This window comes from Chiloscyllium plagiosum, unplaced genomic scaffold (assembly GCF_037043375.1).
Source record: "Chiloscyllium plagiosum isolate Xiang-an unplaced genomic scaffold, Cpla_swu_hap1 HiC_scaffold_14, whole genome shotgun sequence".
Taxonomy (NCBI): Eukaryota; Metazoa; Chordata; class Chondrichthyes; order Orectolobiformes; family Hemiscylliidae; genus Chiloscyllium; species Chiloscyllium plagiosum.
This window is the reverse complement of record NW_028270152.1, coordinates 27103093-27116399: the sequence shown is the minus strand read 5'-3', so window position 1 is coordinate 27116399 and position 13307 is coordinate 27103093. Positions and strand designations below refer to the sequence as shown.

Sequence of the window (13307 nt, the reverse complement as noted above, 5' to 3'; positions counted from 1 at the left end):
CATCCTCCTCTCATCTTACTTCCTACCCTTTTGTCTTTCCACAGCAAAATGGCAGCAGCCTGCAGCCCAGTGAACTTGTTTCACCATTCAACTAGACATCTCAGATCTGTTCATTCCTAATAAATTGCCACCTGGATGAGGTACCAGAAGGGTACTCAGTATCTGTGCAAGAAAGCACCAGAAAAAAAATCAACACCTTGGGAAAGGGAAGAGAGAGTGACGAAGAAGTTGGAAGGTCAATAGTGTGATACTGCAAAGGTTACAGGATACTAACAATCAGTTGCTCCATTTTATTTCAATGTTGATGCTCCATTTGTGCACCAAGAGGCAAATAAGACTTTTATCAAGTTGAAAACATAGCTGAAGTATTACAATTAGATTTCACGTCTTTCTGTGGAATAAGTTACTGCCAAAGTCATTGTGGAGATAGTTGAGCCACTGGATGCACTCATACTTGATTAAGTGGAGTTTTAGAAAAGCAGGTTGCAGTTAAAGTTGGTAAGTCACCCAAGAACAGATGATATGCACCTGAGGATACTGATGGAAGAAAGTCTGGAAATTGCAGAAACACTGGCCAAAACCTTCCAGTGCTCCTTAGATACAGGGACAGTTCTAAAAGGCTACGGGGTTGAAAACATAACAATCCTTTTCAAAAAAAGAATAAACCCAACAGTTCAGTTTAAATTCACCCCCGGGAGGGGGGGGGGGGGGGGGGGGGAAGGGGAATACAACCAGAGATGCTAACCTGCTAACTCAGTTAGTTAAGATTTGTATTTGCTATTCCTTTTGAAATTTAAGGTTCATGTTTACTTTGCTCTTAACATATGTTGGCTTTGACTCTCCTTTAAGTAAAAGCTGAAAAATGTGTTGCTGGAAAAGCACAGTAGACCACGACGCCTGGAGGAAGAGCACCTCATCTTCCGCCTAGGAACCCTCCAACCACAAGGGATGAATGCAGATTTCTCCAGCTTCCTCATTTCCCCTCCCCCCCACCTTATCTCAGTCCCAACCCTCGGACTCAGGACCGCCTTCTTGACCTGCAATCTTCTTCCCGACCTCTCCACCCCCACCTCCTCTCCGGCCTATTACCCTCACCTTAACCTCCTTCCACATATCGCATTCCCAACGCCCCTCCCCCAAGTCCCTCCTCCCTACCTTTTATCTTAGCCTGCTTGGCACACCCTCCTCATTCCTGAAGAAGGGCTTATGCCTGAAACGTCGATTCTCCTGCTCCTTGGATGCTACCTGACCTGCTGCACTTTTCCAGCAACACATTTTTCAGCTCTGATCTCCAGCATCTGCAGTCCTCACTTTCTCCTTCAAGTAAAAGTCATGAAACCCTGTCTGGTCATTTCTTCACTTGAAGATCAGTGGGCAAGTTTGATTAGTTTGGTCCACAGATCCCCTCAGCAGACATAACACAATATATGTTAATTACCTAGACTTGGGTGTACAGTACATAATTTCAAAATCTTGGAAGTATTGTAAATTGTGAGAAAGATAATTAAGAGGACATGGAGAAGATAGTGGAGTGGGCAGACTTAATGCAGAGAGGTGTGAAGTGAAGCCATTTGGTTTGAAGAACAAGAAGATGCAATATAAAGGGTACAATTCTAAACAGGTCCAGGCACTGACGGACTTGAGAGTATAACTGTAAACATTGTTGAGAATGGGAGGGCAGGTTGAGTTGTTAACTGACAAGCACCCTGGTTCATGGACCAGTGTGCACAGAGACAGAGAGTATAAATCTCAGCAAGTTATAATGAACCATTATACATCATTGGATTGGTATCACTGAGAGTACTGTGTGCAATTTTGGGCAAAGCACATTAGGACAGATGTGCAAGTTTTAGAAAGGATGCAGAAAAGACTTACAAGAATGGTTCAAGATATGATGGCTTTCATTTAAATGGATGGACTGATGAAACCAGGGTTGGTCTTGAGAAACAGTTGAGAGGATTGTTAAAAGTCATGACTATTTGAGTTCCAGTTAGCAAAAAGGTTGGGAACCAGGGAACACTGATTTAGGTGAATAAGATTAGAATTAATGGCAATATAGGTGGCTGCTGCTGAGGGACCAGGGAGATGGAGAGTGCTACATAATGTTGCAGTGTTTTCAAAGGGGTAGGAAAGATTGTTCTTAATATGCCTTGGCCAGGTTAGCAGTTCAGATGATAGGAATGGCATTAGATCCTTGGGAGCCCAGAAATTATGTCCAATTGCTCCTCCTGCTGGATAGTCACTACAATGGTTTCACCACACGATAACCGAATGTTTTAATATCAATAAACCACTGGCCAGGGTAAATACCTTGCTGTCAATTGCCATGTTATAGAGTTAAATAGACACCTGTCTCGCTGCTGCCATTCCCACTCCTGCGGCAGTGGAAAGATGTCAGGTTTCCCTCCCCTTCTCTTCCACTGCCATGTACGCACCACCCTTTCTCTCAACCCATCCGCAAAGGGTGGTGATATATCATGCTGTGGTGCTATTACAAGTCTGAGTGCAATGTAACTCTGAAATTCAGGGCAAACCTATCACAGACAAAAAGCAAAATACTGCAGATGCCAGAGATCTGAAAGAGAAACTGAAAGTGCTGGAAAAGCTCAGCAGGTCTGTCAGCATCTGTGGAAAGGGAAACAGAGTTACTGTCTTGAGTCTGATATGACTCTTCTTTCGAACCCAGGGTTCAGAAAAAAAGCTAGGAGTTGATAAGTAGATTTATAGAAGACTCGAAACATTAACTCTGATTCTCTCTACATAGGTGTGGCCAGATCTGCTGAGTTTCTCCGGCACTTTCTGATTTTATTTATGGACAAGGATAATCCTGCTGATAGAAATGGAGGACACCATTAAATACTCCCTTTGTATATGAGCAGCATTGGGTACTGTGCAAAAGAATCTCAAAAAAACAAGTGGGTAACTTCTCCTTGCAAGCAAACCAAAGGACAGGCTAAAAGGTGCAAAATCCACTGGCTCCTGACTTCAGTGTTGGTATTTGCTGCAGCCACTGTTTATGCAGTGCTTGTTTCCATGACCCTGCAGATAAAGCAGGTCAATATGCTTTCCTGTAACAACGTGAGTCTATCTCCTAAGCTCTGCATTTCTGAACTTATACTTTAAAAAAAAAACTAACTCATAACATTCCCCCACAGAATTAATCTTGAAGGCAAACAGTAATATAGGAATCTTCAAATCATACTTAGTTGTTAATTATGATAGTCCAGAAAAAAACTGTTATAAAACAAGAGTTCGCCTGGAAATGCAATGAGATTAGCACCATCCCTTTGGGAAATACTAATTCTCTGAAAGGTTTTGGCAATCAATTTCCTGGCATTATAACAGCTTTGATCTTTGTTAACATTTATATAATGTTGCACACTTTCTGACCTTCATTCTATTCTGAAATATAAGGCGTTATTCATGTCATTTGGCCCCTTGATCTCTTATCTGCTGACAGTGCAATAAATAATCCTGTGTGCTTTTTATTGAAATGTTCCACATCAGATTAATCTGATAGGGGAATTGGAGGGAAGGCTGATTTTTCTTTAAGTGCGCATCTGCTCTTGATTTTCAAAGTGATCTTTCAGGGATAATGGTGATATCTTTCCTATCATTCATAATGCATATTGTTCATTATTTACCTGTTGACAATCTAGTCTAGAACAAGACATCTGTTGCTCACCAAATATGGATCTGAAAGGAAATACTATCTATCTGATACGAAGAATTGAGGATTACATTCAAAATGTGACCATTTACAGAACTCTTCAGTTTAATTACAATCACTAAAACTGTGATTGAATATAAATCACTCTTCAATTTACCTATGAGCATATGAAACAGGGGCAGAAGTAGAGCATTTGGCCTAAGTTTAAGTAATATTCTGCTTTTTCATTCTTCCTGCCAAAGTTAAAACCTTAACCTTTTACCAGATTATATCCTATCTGTCAGATTTTTGACAATTTACTCAACCTACCTATGCTTCCGCAAACTTCTAATGTTTCCTTCACAAAATAATTTCCTATTTATCTTTGTGTCATCTGCGATTTTAACTACCATGTCTTTGCTTCCATCAGCTATTACTGTAAATTACAAAAGGATGAGACTCCTGCCCAGACCCCTGTGGGATTCCATGTGTCACATCCTGCCAATCAGTCAAAGATCAATTTATGAACACTCTGTTTTCTGGTAGCCAGCCAGATTTTCTATTCATGCCCAGTGTGTTATCCATCACACCATAAGCTTCTATTTTCCATAATAACTTTTTATGTGGCACCTTACCAAATTCGTTCTGGAAATCCAAGTACAGTTATGTTCACTGACTCCCCATTTGCATGTGTTAGTTATTCAAAGAAAGCTAATAAATTGGTTAAACATGATTTCCACTTCAGGAAACTCTGCTTGCCCTTCCTGATTAGCTTGAGATTTTCTATGTGTTGAGCTGTAACTTCTTTATTGATTCATTCTAATACCATCCCCACAACAGACAACAAACAAATGAATATAAAGTTTCCTGTTTTCTGCATTCACCCCTTCTTGACTAGAGGAGTTACATTTTCTATTTTCCAGTCTGATAAAACCTGCCAGAGAATTTTGGAGAATTAACAGCAACACAATTACTATCTTATTCACCATTTCTATTAAGATTCTAAGGTGAAGTCCATCTACACCCAGAGACTTATCAGCCAAAAGTTTAGCACAACTTCCCTCATGATTGTTATTTCACTCAGCTCCTTACTCCCTTCCACTTCCTGATATACAGTTATGACTGGAATGTTTGTTATGTTTTATAAAGTGAAGACTGAAACAAAATACTTGTTCATTTCATCAACCACTTTGTCATTATTAACTCCACATTGTCACTATCTAAAGGATGAATAGTCACTTTACTTACTCTTTTTCATGTACCTGTAGAGACACTTGCTATTCATTTTTACATTCCTAGCTAGCTTCCTTTCATACTCTGATTTCTTCCTCCTGATTAATATTTTAGTCATCTTCTGCTGTTAATTATATTCTGACCAATTATCTGACCTGAACTCATGTTTGAGCAGTTGTATGCCTTTTTCTTAAGTTTGATGTTTTCTCTAACTCCTTCAGTTAACTGCAGATGATGAGTCCTTCTGCCAAAACTTTTCTTCAAAGGAGAAATATACTTATTTTGAGTGATCTGAAATATTCCCTTAAACATCTGCCACTGTGTCTCTATTGATCTAACCCCTTTTCCGGTTTGTCAGTTCACTTCAGCTAGCTCAGCTTTCAGGCCCACATAGTTGCCCTTATTTAAATTTAAAGTACTAGTCTTAGACCCAGTCCTTTCAAACTGGATGTAAAATTCAATGAAATGGTCACTGCTAGGTGTCACATTACACAATATCAAATCTAATATAACCTACACTCTGGTCAGTTCTAGAATGTGCTACTCTAACAAACCATTTTAAAAGCATTCTGTGTTTGCCCTTTTGAGGCTACCGTTGCCAATCTAATTTTTCAAGATTACACATAGATTCCATTGTAAGAATCTTAAATTAAAGTGCTGCAAGCAGGCAACCATCAATATAATGAATGGAACTCATTGAAAAAAAATGTTACAGATCTATTTGGACTTTGAACCATCAGGTTACTTTTTGACATATTCTGATATCAGTATCTTTATTGAAATTCATAGTGAATGTCTGACGGTTGAGGTGCATAAATTAGGAGTTAATTGATATACTTTGAGTGATTCCAATGATTAACAACAAATTCTTGTATTTATCCAACGCTATGGAAGATTACTTATAAAGCAAATAAATTGTTCGTGCTATTTTAACATTTCAAATTTGAAAATGGCTGTCAAAATGCCCTAATAGTCGCAAAAACTCATCTAGAATTTTGCTGTCTATACCCTCACACCAGATTTACAATTTAATAGATTTCCAGGATATCAGCTTTCGATGGTCAGGTAGCCATAAAATCGAGCGAAAACATACAGACCCATCACCTTACTAAGAGCCAGATCTATTTAAAATTTGCATAGTTGTCTTTGGATCCCTTAGTAGTTTCTCCTCTGTATCTCTGTAACCTCAGCTGACTTTTTAAATAGCTCTTTTGTAAAATCTCCAGCCACCTCTATCATTCAGTTAGCTGCTCTGCCCTCAGCAATCTCGACTCTATTTTCTGGAATTCCTTCTCCATGTGTCAACATCCTTCTCCTCTGTTAAGACCTTCCATGAACCTCGATTTCTGACTTTAGTCCTTCTTCCTAATGGCACCTTTTCAGGTTCAGTTACCATTTTTGTTTGATTGCAGTACTTATAAGTGAATTGGAACTTTCTTTAACAGTAAATATATTAATAATGCTTGGTAGTACAGAATTTAAACATTTGCTAAAAGGAGACAGACATGAAGTCGGAACTTTGAACCTTGCACTCAGCAGGACTGAATCACAAGAAAACCAATTTTAGAAAGGGAACAACAATCTATGTAACATGAGAAAGAGGTCCTGATTAATTTGACCACAGATAGCATGGTAAGTGTGAACTGTCTTTGTTAACTGATTAAATTCAAACAAGGCAGTTAACTCTGATTGGTTTGGATATTGCCATGGTGATGTAGCAGGGGTTGGATATCTCATTATTCCTTTATTCTTGACCAATCAGTACCCTTTTCTCATGCTGTACAAATTGTATTGATTGGTCACTGAGTGAAGGGAAACAATAGTGCAAGATGAAAAACTGCGATTTCATTTCTCTTTTTAGCAATAATTAAATATGTGTAGACATTTAATTTGTCTTTCTTAAAGTGCAAATCATTGTTCAAACCAGGGATCCAAACATGATCTCACTGCTTTAAAGAAAACTTTGCATGATGGACTTATGGCGGAACCATATGAAAATTGAATAAATGTGGAGTGCAAAGTCAAAACAAAGAGACTGGGAAATTACAGTCAAGGGAGTGAGAAAAATCTAAACCAAGAAAATTAGGAAAATATAATTCCCAGCACCCTTTTGTATTCTTTCCTATAATTTGTTGGCCATTTTCCTGCATATAACAACTTTGGATAAAACTAGCTACATTGATTAATTGTTTCCATCTTTTCCTCTGAATCATGTGCAATCAACATCCCAAACCGTAAGGAAATGCATGAAAATAATAGTTGTGCAAAATCTGCCTGAAATCACTACACTCCAAATTAGGTGCAGTGCAAATTAAGTCTGTCTGAACTTGCTCTAGTTTAAAAAGTGATGGATTTAATGTTGTGACTAATTTTATTTTTATGATAAAGCTATATTTATTAGCAATACTAAAATTATAATCAGACTCCCACTCTTAAACCAAAGGTGAGTTAGAGACATTTACAGCGCAAAAGGTTATTCAACCCATCAAGTTCATACTGGCCCTGGGAGAAGCTGTTCAATTAGTTCCACTTCCCTGTTCAATCTCCATAACCCATACATTCTTTTCTTTCAAGTGCACAATTCCCTTTTGAAATTATTGATTGTTTCCACTTCTACAACTTCTAAGCAGTGAGTTCTACAATTAATTTTTAAGGAAGAATTCGCAGCAAAACAATTCCTTGATTTACGTATTTGTGGTAGCCTAGGGGAGATTTACTAATATAGCTAAAAGCTGTTTACCATAAAAACGATTTCAATGGAACAATTCATCTACCGCTGTTTCAACGAGAGTAAAACATTGCTGAAAATTGAGCAAACATTTCATTTTAGAGAGCCCTTTCAATTTTGCACCCAAAAGGAAGCATTCCTGGCTTTATAAACTTCCAATACATTAACATAATATTATTTAAAGTATGACACAAATAAAACAAATAGAACATAACTTAAGAACTAAGAGCAGGAGTAGGTAATTCAGCCCCTCAACCCTGCTCCGCCATTCAATATAATCATCGCTGATCTCATCTCAGCCTCAACTCCATTTTTCTGCCTGCTCTCCATAACCTTCAATCCATTACTAATTAAAAATCTGTCTATCTCCTCCTTACATTTATTCAATGTCCCGACATCCACCATATTCTGTGGTAGTGAATTCTACAGACTCACGATCGTTTGAGAGAAGTCGTTTCTCCTCACCTCTGTTTTAAATCTGTTACTCCTTATTCAAAAACTATGTCTTCTCATTCTGTATTACCCCACCTGATTAAACATTCTCGCTATGTCTGCTTTGTCAATCTCCTTTAGCACCTTCTTTCCTAATTAGTGGCCATAAGACCAGTTTATATTTAACACACAATGCAATGGGTAGAAAATAAAATTTGGGAGTTCAGTATCGGCAAAGGTCTCATAACATCTCCGTTTTCAGTATCAAAATGAATTGTATACCTTTCACTAAGGTGTGTTTGTCAGTTGGAGATGATCGAGCAAGCACCCGGAGTTTTGGCCAGATCTTGTCGATACGTTCTTGTTCAACCTTAAAATTAAATAAACAATTATTTTAACAATTTTCCTCAAATGAGTCATTCAAACAATGTCTATGCAAATGTTATGAGGTTTTACCATAATCCGAAAGAAATTGTTACAAATTATAAAGGCTGTAAGTACCTTTGCTGTCCTTATGAAGAAAACAAATGTATAAAGGATGATACATACACACCAAACAATCCACTTCAGATAGGAGGTCTCTACATGGCATATATTTGCTGATGGCTGAAGAGACCAATCCTTGAGAAGCAATTTCTTCTTCAAGAGACACACGAAGCTTCCAAGTATGACTGCAGCTTGTTGTTTTCAGCATTGTTTTCAGCATTGGCGACTGTTGCCAAATATGCTGTATCCCCCAATCATTGTGATAGTACATGCCATTTTCCATTGTCATCTGGCAGTGACCACCCAGCAGCGATAGTCAATGTTTAGGAACTCCATTTCAAACCTGTGAACATCCTCAAAGCTGAGTTTTGCATATCCCACTGGTAGCCTGACTGCAGTACCACTTCATACAATCCCTTGAATACATGAGCATCACTCTGAGGATACGCTGAACTCATTTCTAGTAAAGTCCAGCTAGGAGGTCAAACGTAACTAAGGGGCAGGTGATGGTTATTTGTTAATTCAGGTTGTGTATATGGGGTGAGGGGGGTGTATGAAATCAGTGATCTTGGAGACTGAGGAGTGAAAGTGCAACTAAGCTAAGGCTGAACAGTACATATCTTGACCCCGTCGATCTAGCATTTCCTCTCTATATCTAGAAGAGGGTATTGAAATTTCAAGATTATTGCAACTGAAGAGTGATTTGGAGAAAACTTCAATCAGGTGGTTGAATCTAAATATAAAGTATTGTGGTATAATTACCTGCCCTTGTTTTCTGAATGCAAACCTATGAAGAATGAGGTAATTGTGTTGTTCCTTTACCAAAGAAGAAACAAGGAAATTATGAGAAAACACAGTTAATTAACATTTTTTGAATATTTCAGACATTTTCATTCAAAGATTTAAAGGGCAGGAATTTAAAATCTTTGACTGGTCCATTTTACAGTTTCTTTTGGCATGTCCTCTTGACAGGTGCTTGTGCTAATTTTGACATTTCCAATGAGCTTGCCAGTAATGGGTTCTTGGTACTTTCACAACCACACAAAAACAAGGTAAGTCACAAGGCTTTTTTTAAAATCAGAATTGGAGATTTCAAAATTTAGACTTAGAATGGTCAGATTACTCCCTTTCCTGAATACAATTTATCTGATTTTACCAGAGCGGCGAGGAGAGAATGAGTGGTGAAGCGAGGGCTGCCAGGAAGGGTGAGCTTTCCTGCATTAAAAGGGGCTTACATTGGGAGTTGGGCCTCCATTTGCCGAGAGGTGTGAGGGAGGAGCGAAGGACTTCTGGGAAGGCATATATTTGTGTGATTGTGTTACCCGAAACACTACTCGGGTAGTGTCTCCCACCCATCCTCCTCCTCTAACCAAAAAAAGGTTCTGTGCGCCAGATTGGTAAGGTAACGAGTTTATTTTTTATTCCTTATTTTTTCAACAGTCTCTTTGGGAATTTAGAATGGTGAGAATGGAGGTTAGGGCAGTTGAATGTTCCTCCTGCAGAATGTGGGAGGTAAGGGTCACCATTAGTGTCCCTGCTGACTACATCTGCGGGAAATGCACCCAACTACAGCTCCTCGAAAACCACATTAGGGAACTGGAGCTGGAGCTGGATGAAGTTCGGATCATTCGGGAGACAGAGGGAGTTATTGAGAGGAGTTACAGGGAAGTAGTCACTCCTAAGGTACAAGAAAAAGGCAGATGGGTTACAGTCAGGAGATGGAAAGGGAACTGGCTGGCAGTGCAAGGATCCCCTGTGGCCATTCACCTCAACAATAAGTATATCATTTTGGATACTGTTGGGGGGGATGACTTACCAGGGGAAAGCAATGAGGCACAGGGCTCTGGCACAGAGTCTGTCCCTGCTGCTCAGAAGGGAAGGGGGAAGAGGAGCAGAGCAGTAGTCACTGGGGACTCCATAGTTAGGAGGGCAGATAGGAGGTTCTGTGGGGACGAGAGAATCTCGTGGTTGTTGTGTTGCCTCCCAGGTGCCAGGGTTCATGATGTCTCTGATCGTGTTTTTGGGATCCTTAAGGGGGAAGGGGAGCAGCCCCAAGTCGTAGTCTACATAGGTACCAATGACATAGGTAGGAAGAGAGATGGGGACTTACGGCAGAAATTCAGAGAGCTAGAATGGAAGCTTTGAGCTAGGACGAACAGAGTTGTTGTCTCTGGTTTGTTGCCCGTGCCACGTGCAAGTGAGGCAAGGAATAGGGAGAGAGAGGAGTTGAACATGTGGCTACAGAGATGGTGCAGGAGGGAGTGTTTTGAATTCTTGGATAATTGGGGCTCTTTCTGGGATAGGTGGGACCTCTACAAGCAGGATGGTCTTCATCTGAACCAGAGGGGTACCAATATTTTGGGGGGGAAATTCGCGAAGGCTATTGGGGTGGGTTTAAACTAATCCAGCAGGGGGATGGGAACCAAAATTGTAGTTCAAGTACAGAAAAGGTTGAGAGTAGGGAGGTCCAAAATCAAGTTTCAGGGACGCAAGATGGCACCGGCAAGCAAGAGGTTGGTTTGAAGTGTGTCTACTTCAACGCCAGGACCATCCAGAATAAGGTGGGTGAACTTGCAGCTTGGGTTGGTACCTGGAACTTCGATGTTGTGGCCATTTCGGAGACATGGATAGAGCTGGGACAGGAACGGTTGTTGCAGCTTCCAGGATTTAGATGTTTCAGTAAGAACAGAGAAGATGGTAAAACAGAGTGGGGGTGGGGGGGGGATGGGTGGCATTGTTGGTCAAGGACAGTATTACAGTTGCAAAAAGGATGTTTGGGGACTCGTCAACTGAGGTAGTATGGGCTGAGGTTAGAAACAGGAAAGGAGAGGTCACCCTGTTGGGAGTTTTCTATAGGCCTCCGAACAGTTCCAGAGATGTAGAGGAAAAGATAGCAAAGATGATTCTCGATAGGAGTGAGAGAGACAGGGTAGTTGTCATGGGGGACTCCAACTTTCCAAATGTTGACTGGGAACTCTATAGTACGAGTACTATAGATGGGTCAGTTTTTGTCCAGTGTGTACAGGAGGGCTTCCTGACACAGTATGTAGACAGGCCAACAAGGGGTGAAGCCACATTAGATTTGGTACTGGGTAGTGAGCCCAGCCAGATGTTAGACTTGGAAGTAGGTGAGCACTTTGGTGATAGTGATCGCAATTCTGTTATGTTTACTTTAGTGATAGAAAGGGATAGGTGTATACCACTGGGCAAGAGTTACAGCTGGGGGAAAGGCAATTACGATGCGATTAGGCAAGATTTAGGAAGCATAGAATGGGGAAGGAAACTGCAGGGGTTGGGCACATTAGAAATGTGGAGCTTATTCAAGGAAAAGCTCCTGTATGTCCTAGATAAGTATGTACCTGTCAGGCAGTGAGGAAGCTGTAGAGCGCAGGAGCCGTGGTTTACGAAGGAAGTGGAATCTCTGGTCAAGAGGAAGAAGAAGGCTTATGTTAGGATGAGATGTGAAGGCTCAGTTAGGGTGCTTGAGGGTTACAAGGTAGCCAGGAAAGACCTAAAGAGAGAGCTCAGAAGAGCTAGGAGAGACATGAGAAGTTGTTGGCGGATAGGATCAGGGTAAACCCTAAGGCTTTCTATAGGTATTTAAGGAATAAAAGAATGACGAGAGTAAGATTAGGGCCAATCAAGGATAGTAGTGGGAAGTTGTGTGTGGAGTCAGAGGAGATAGGGGAAGCACTTAATGAATATTTTTCGACAGTATTCACTCTAGAAAATGACAATGTTGTCGAGGAGAATACTGAGATACAGGCTACTAGACTAGGTGGGATTGAGGTTCACAAGGAAGACGCATTAGGAATCCTGCAGAGTGTGAAAACAGATAAGTCCCCTGGGCCGGATGGGATTTATCCTAGGATCCTCTGGGAAGCCAGGGAGGAGATTGCCGAGCCTTTGGCATTGATCTTTAAATCGTCATTGCCTACAGGAATAATGCCAGAAGATTGGAGGATAGCAAATCTGGTTCCCCTGTTCAAGAAGGGGAATCGAGACAACCCTGGTAATTATAGACCAGTGAGCATTACTTCAGTTGTTGGTAAAGTTTTGGAAAAGGTTATAAGAGATAGGATTTATAGCCATCTAGAAAAGAATAATTTGATTAGGGATAGTCAGCACGGTTTTGTGAAGGGTAGGTCGTGCCTCACAAACCTTATTGAGCTCTTTGAGAAGGTGACCAAACAGGGAGATGAGAGTAAACTGGTTGATGTGGTGTATATGGATTTAAGCAAGGCGTTTGATAAGGTTCCCCACAGTAGGCTATTGTACAAAATGCAGAAAATGGGATTGTGGGAGATATAGCAGTTTGGATCAGTAATTGGCTTGCTGAAAGAAGACAGAGGGTGGTTGTTGATGGGAAATGTTCATCCTGGAGTCCAGTTACCAGTGGTGTACCACAAGGGTCAGTGCTGGGTCCACTGCTGTTCATCATTTTTATAAATGACCTGGATGAGGGTGTAGAAGGGTGGGTTAGTAAATTTGCAAACGACACTAAGGTCGGTGGAGTTGTGGATAGTGACAAAGGATGTTGTAGGTTAGAGAGAGACATAGATAAGCTGCAGAGCTGGGCTGAGAGGTGGCAAATGGAGTTTAATGCAGACAAGTGTGAGATGATTCACTTTGGTCAGAGTAACCGGAATGCAAAGTACTGGGCTAATGGTAAGATTCTTGGTAGCGTAGATGAGCAGAGAGATCTCGGTGTCCAGGTTCACAGATCCTTGAAAGTTGCCGCCCAGGTTGACAGGGTTGTTAAGAAGGCATACAGTGTTT

At 40.5% G+C, this 13307-nt stretch overlaps 1 protein-coding gene across 17 annotated transcripts in view; it reads right to left on the bottom strand.

Annotated features, from left to right (window-relative positions):
- atp2b2 (ATPase plasma membrane Ca2+ transporting 2) overlaps nt 1-13307 on the bottom strand; it is an 838415-nt gene that overhangs the window by 53750 nt on the left and 771358 nt on the right. For all 17 annotated transcript variants that reach the window (XM_087994228.1, XM_087994235.1, XM_087994236.1 and 14 more), the window contains one exon: nt 8325-8412. In XM_087994228.1, coding sequence (XP_087850354.1) covers nt 8325-8412 — 88 coding nt within the window. The remainder of the gene's footprint in view (nt 1-8324; nt 8413-13307) is intronic.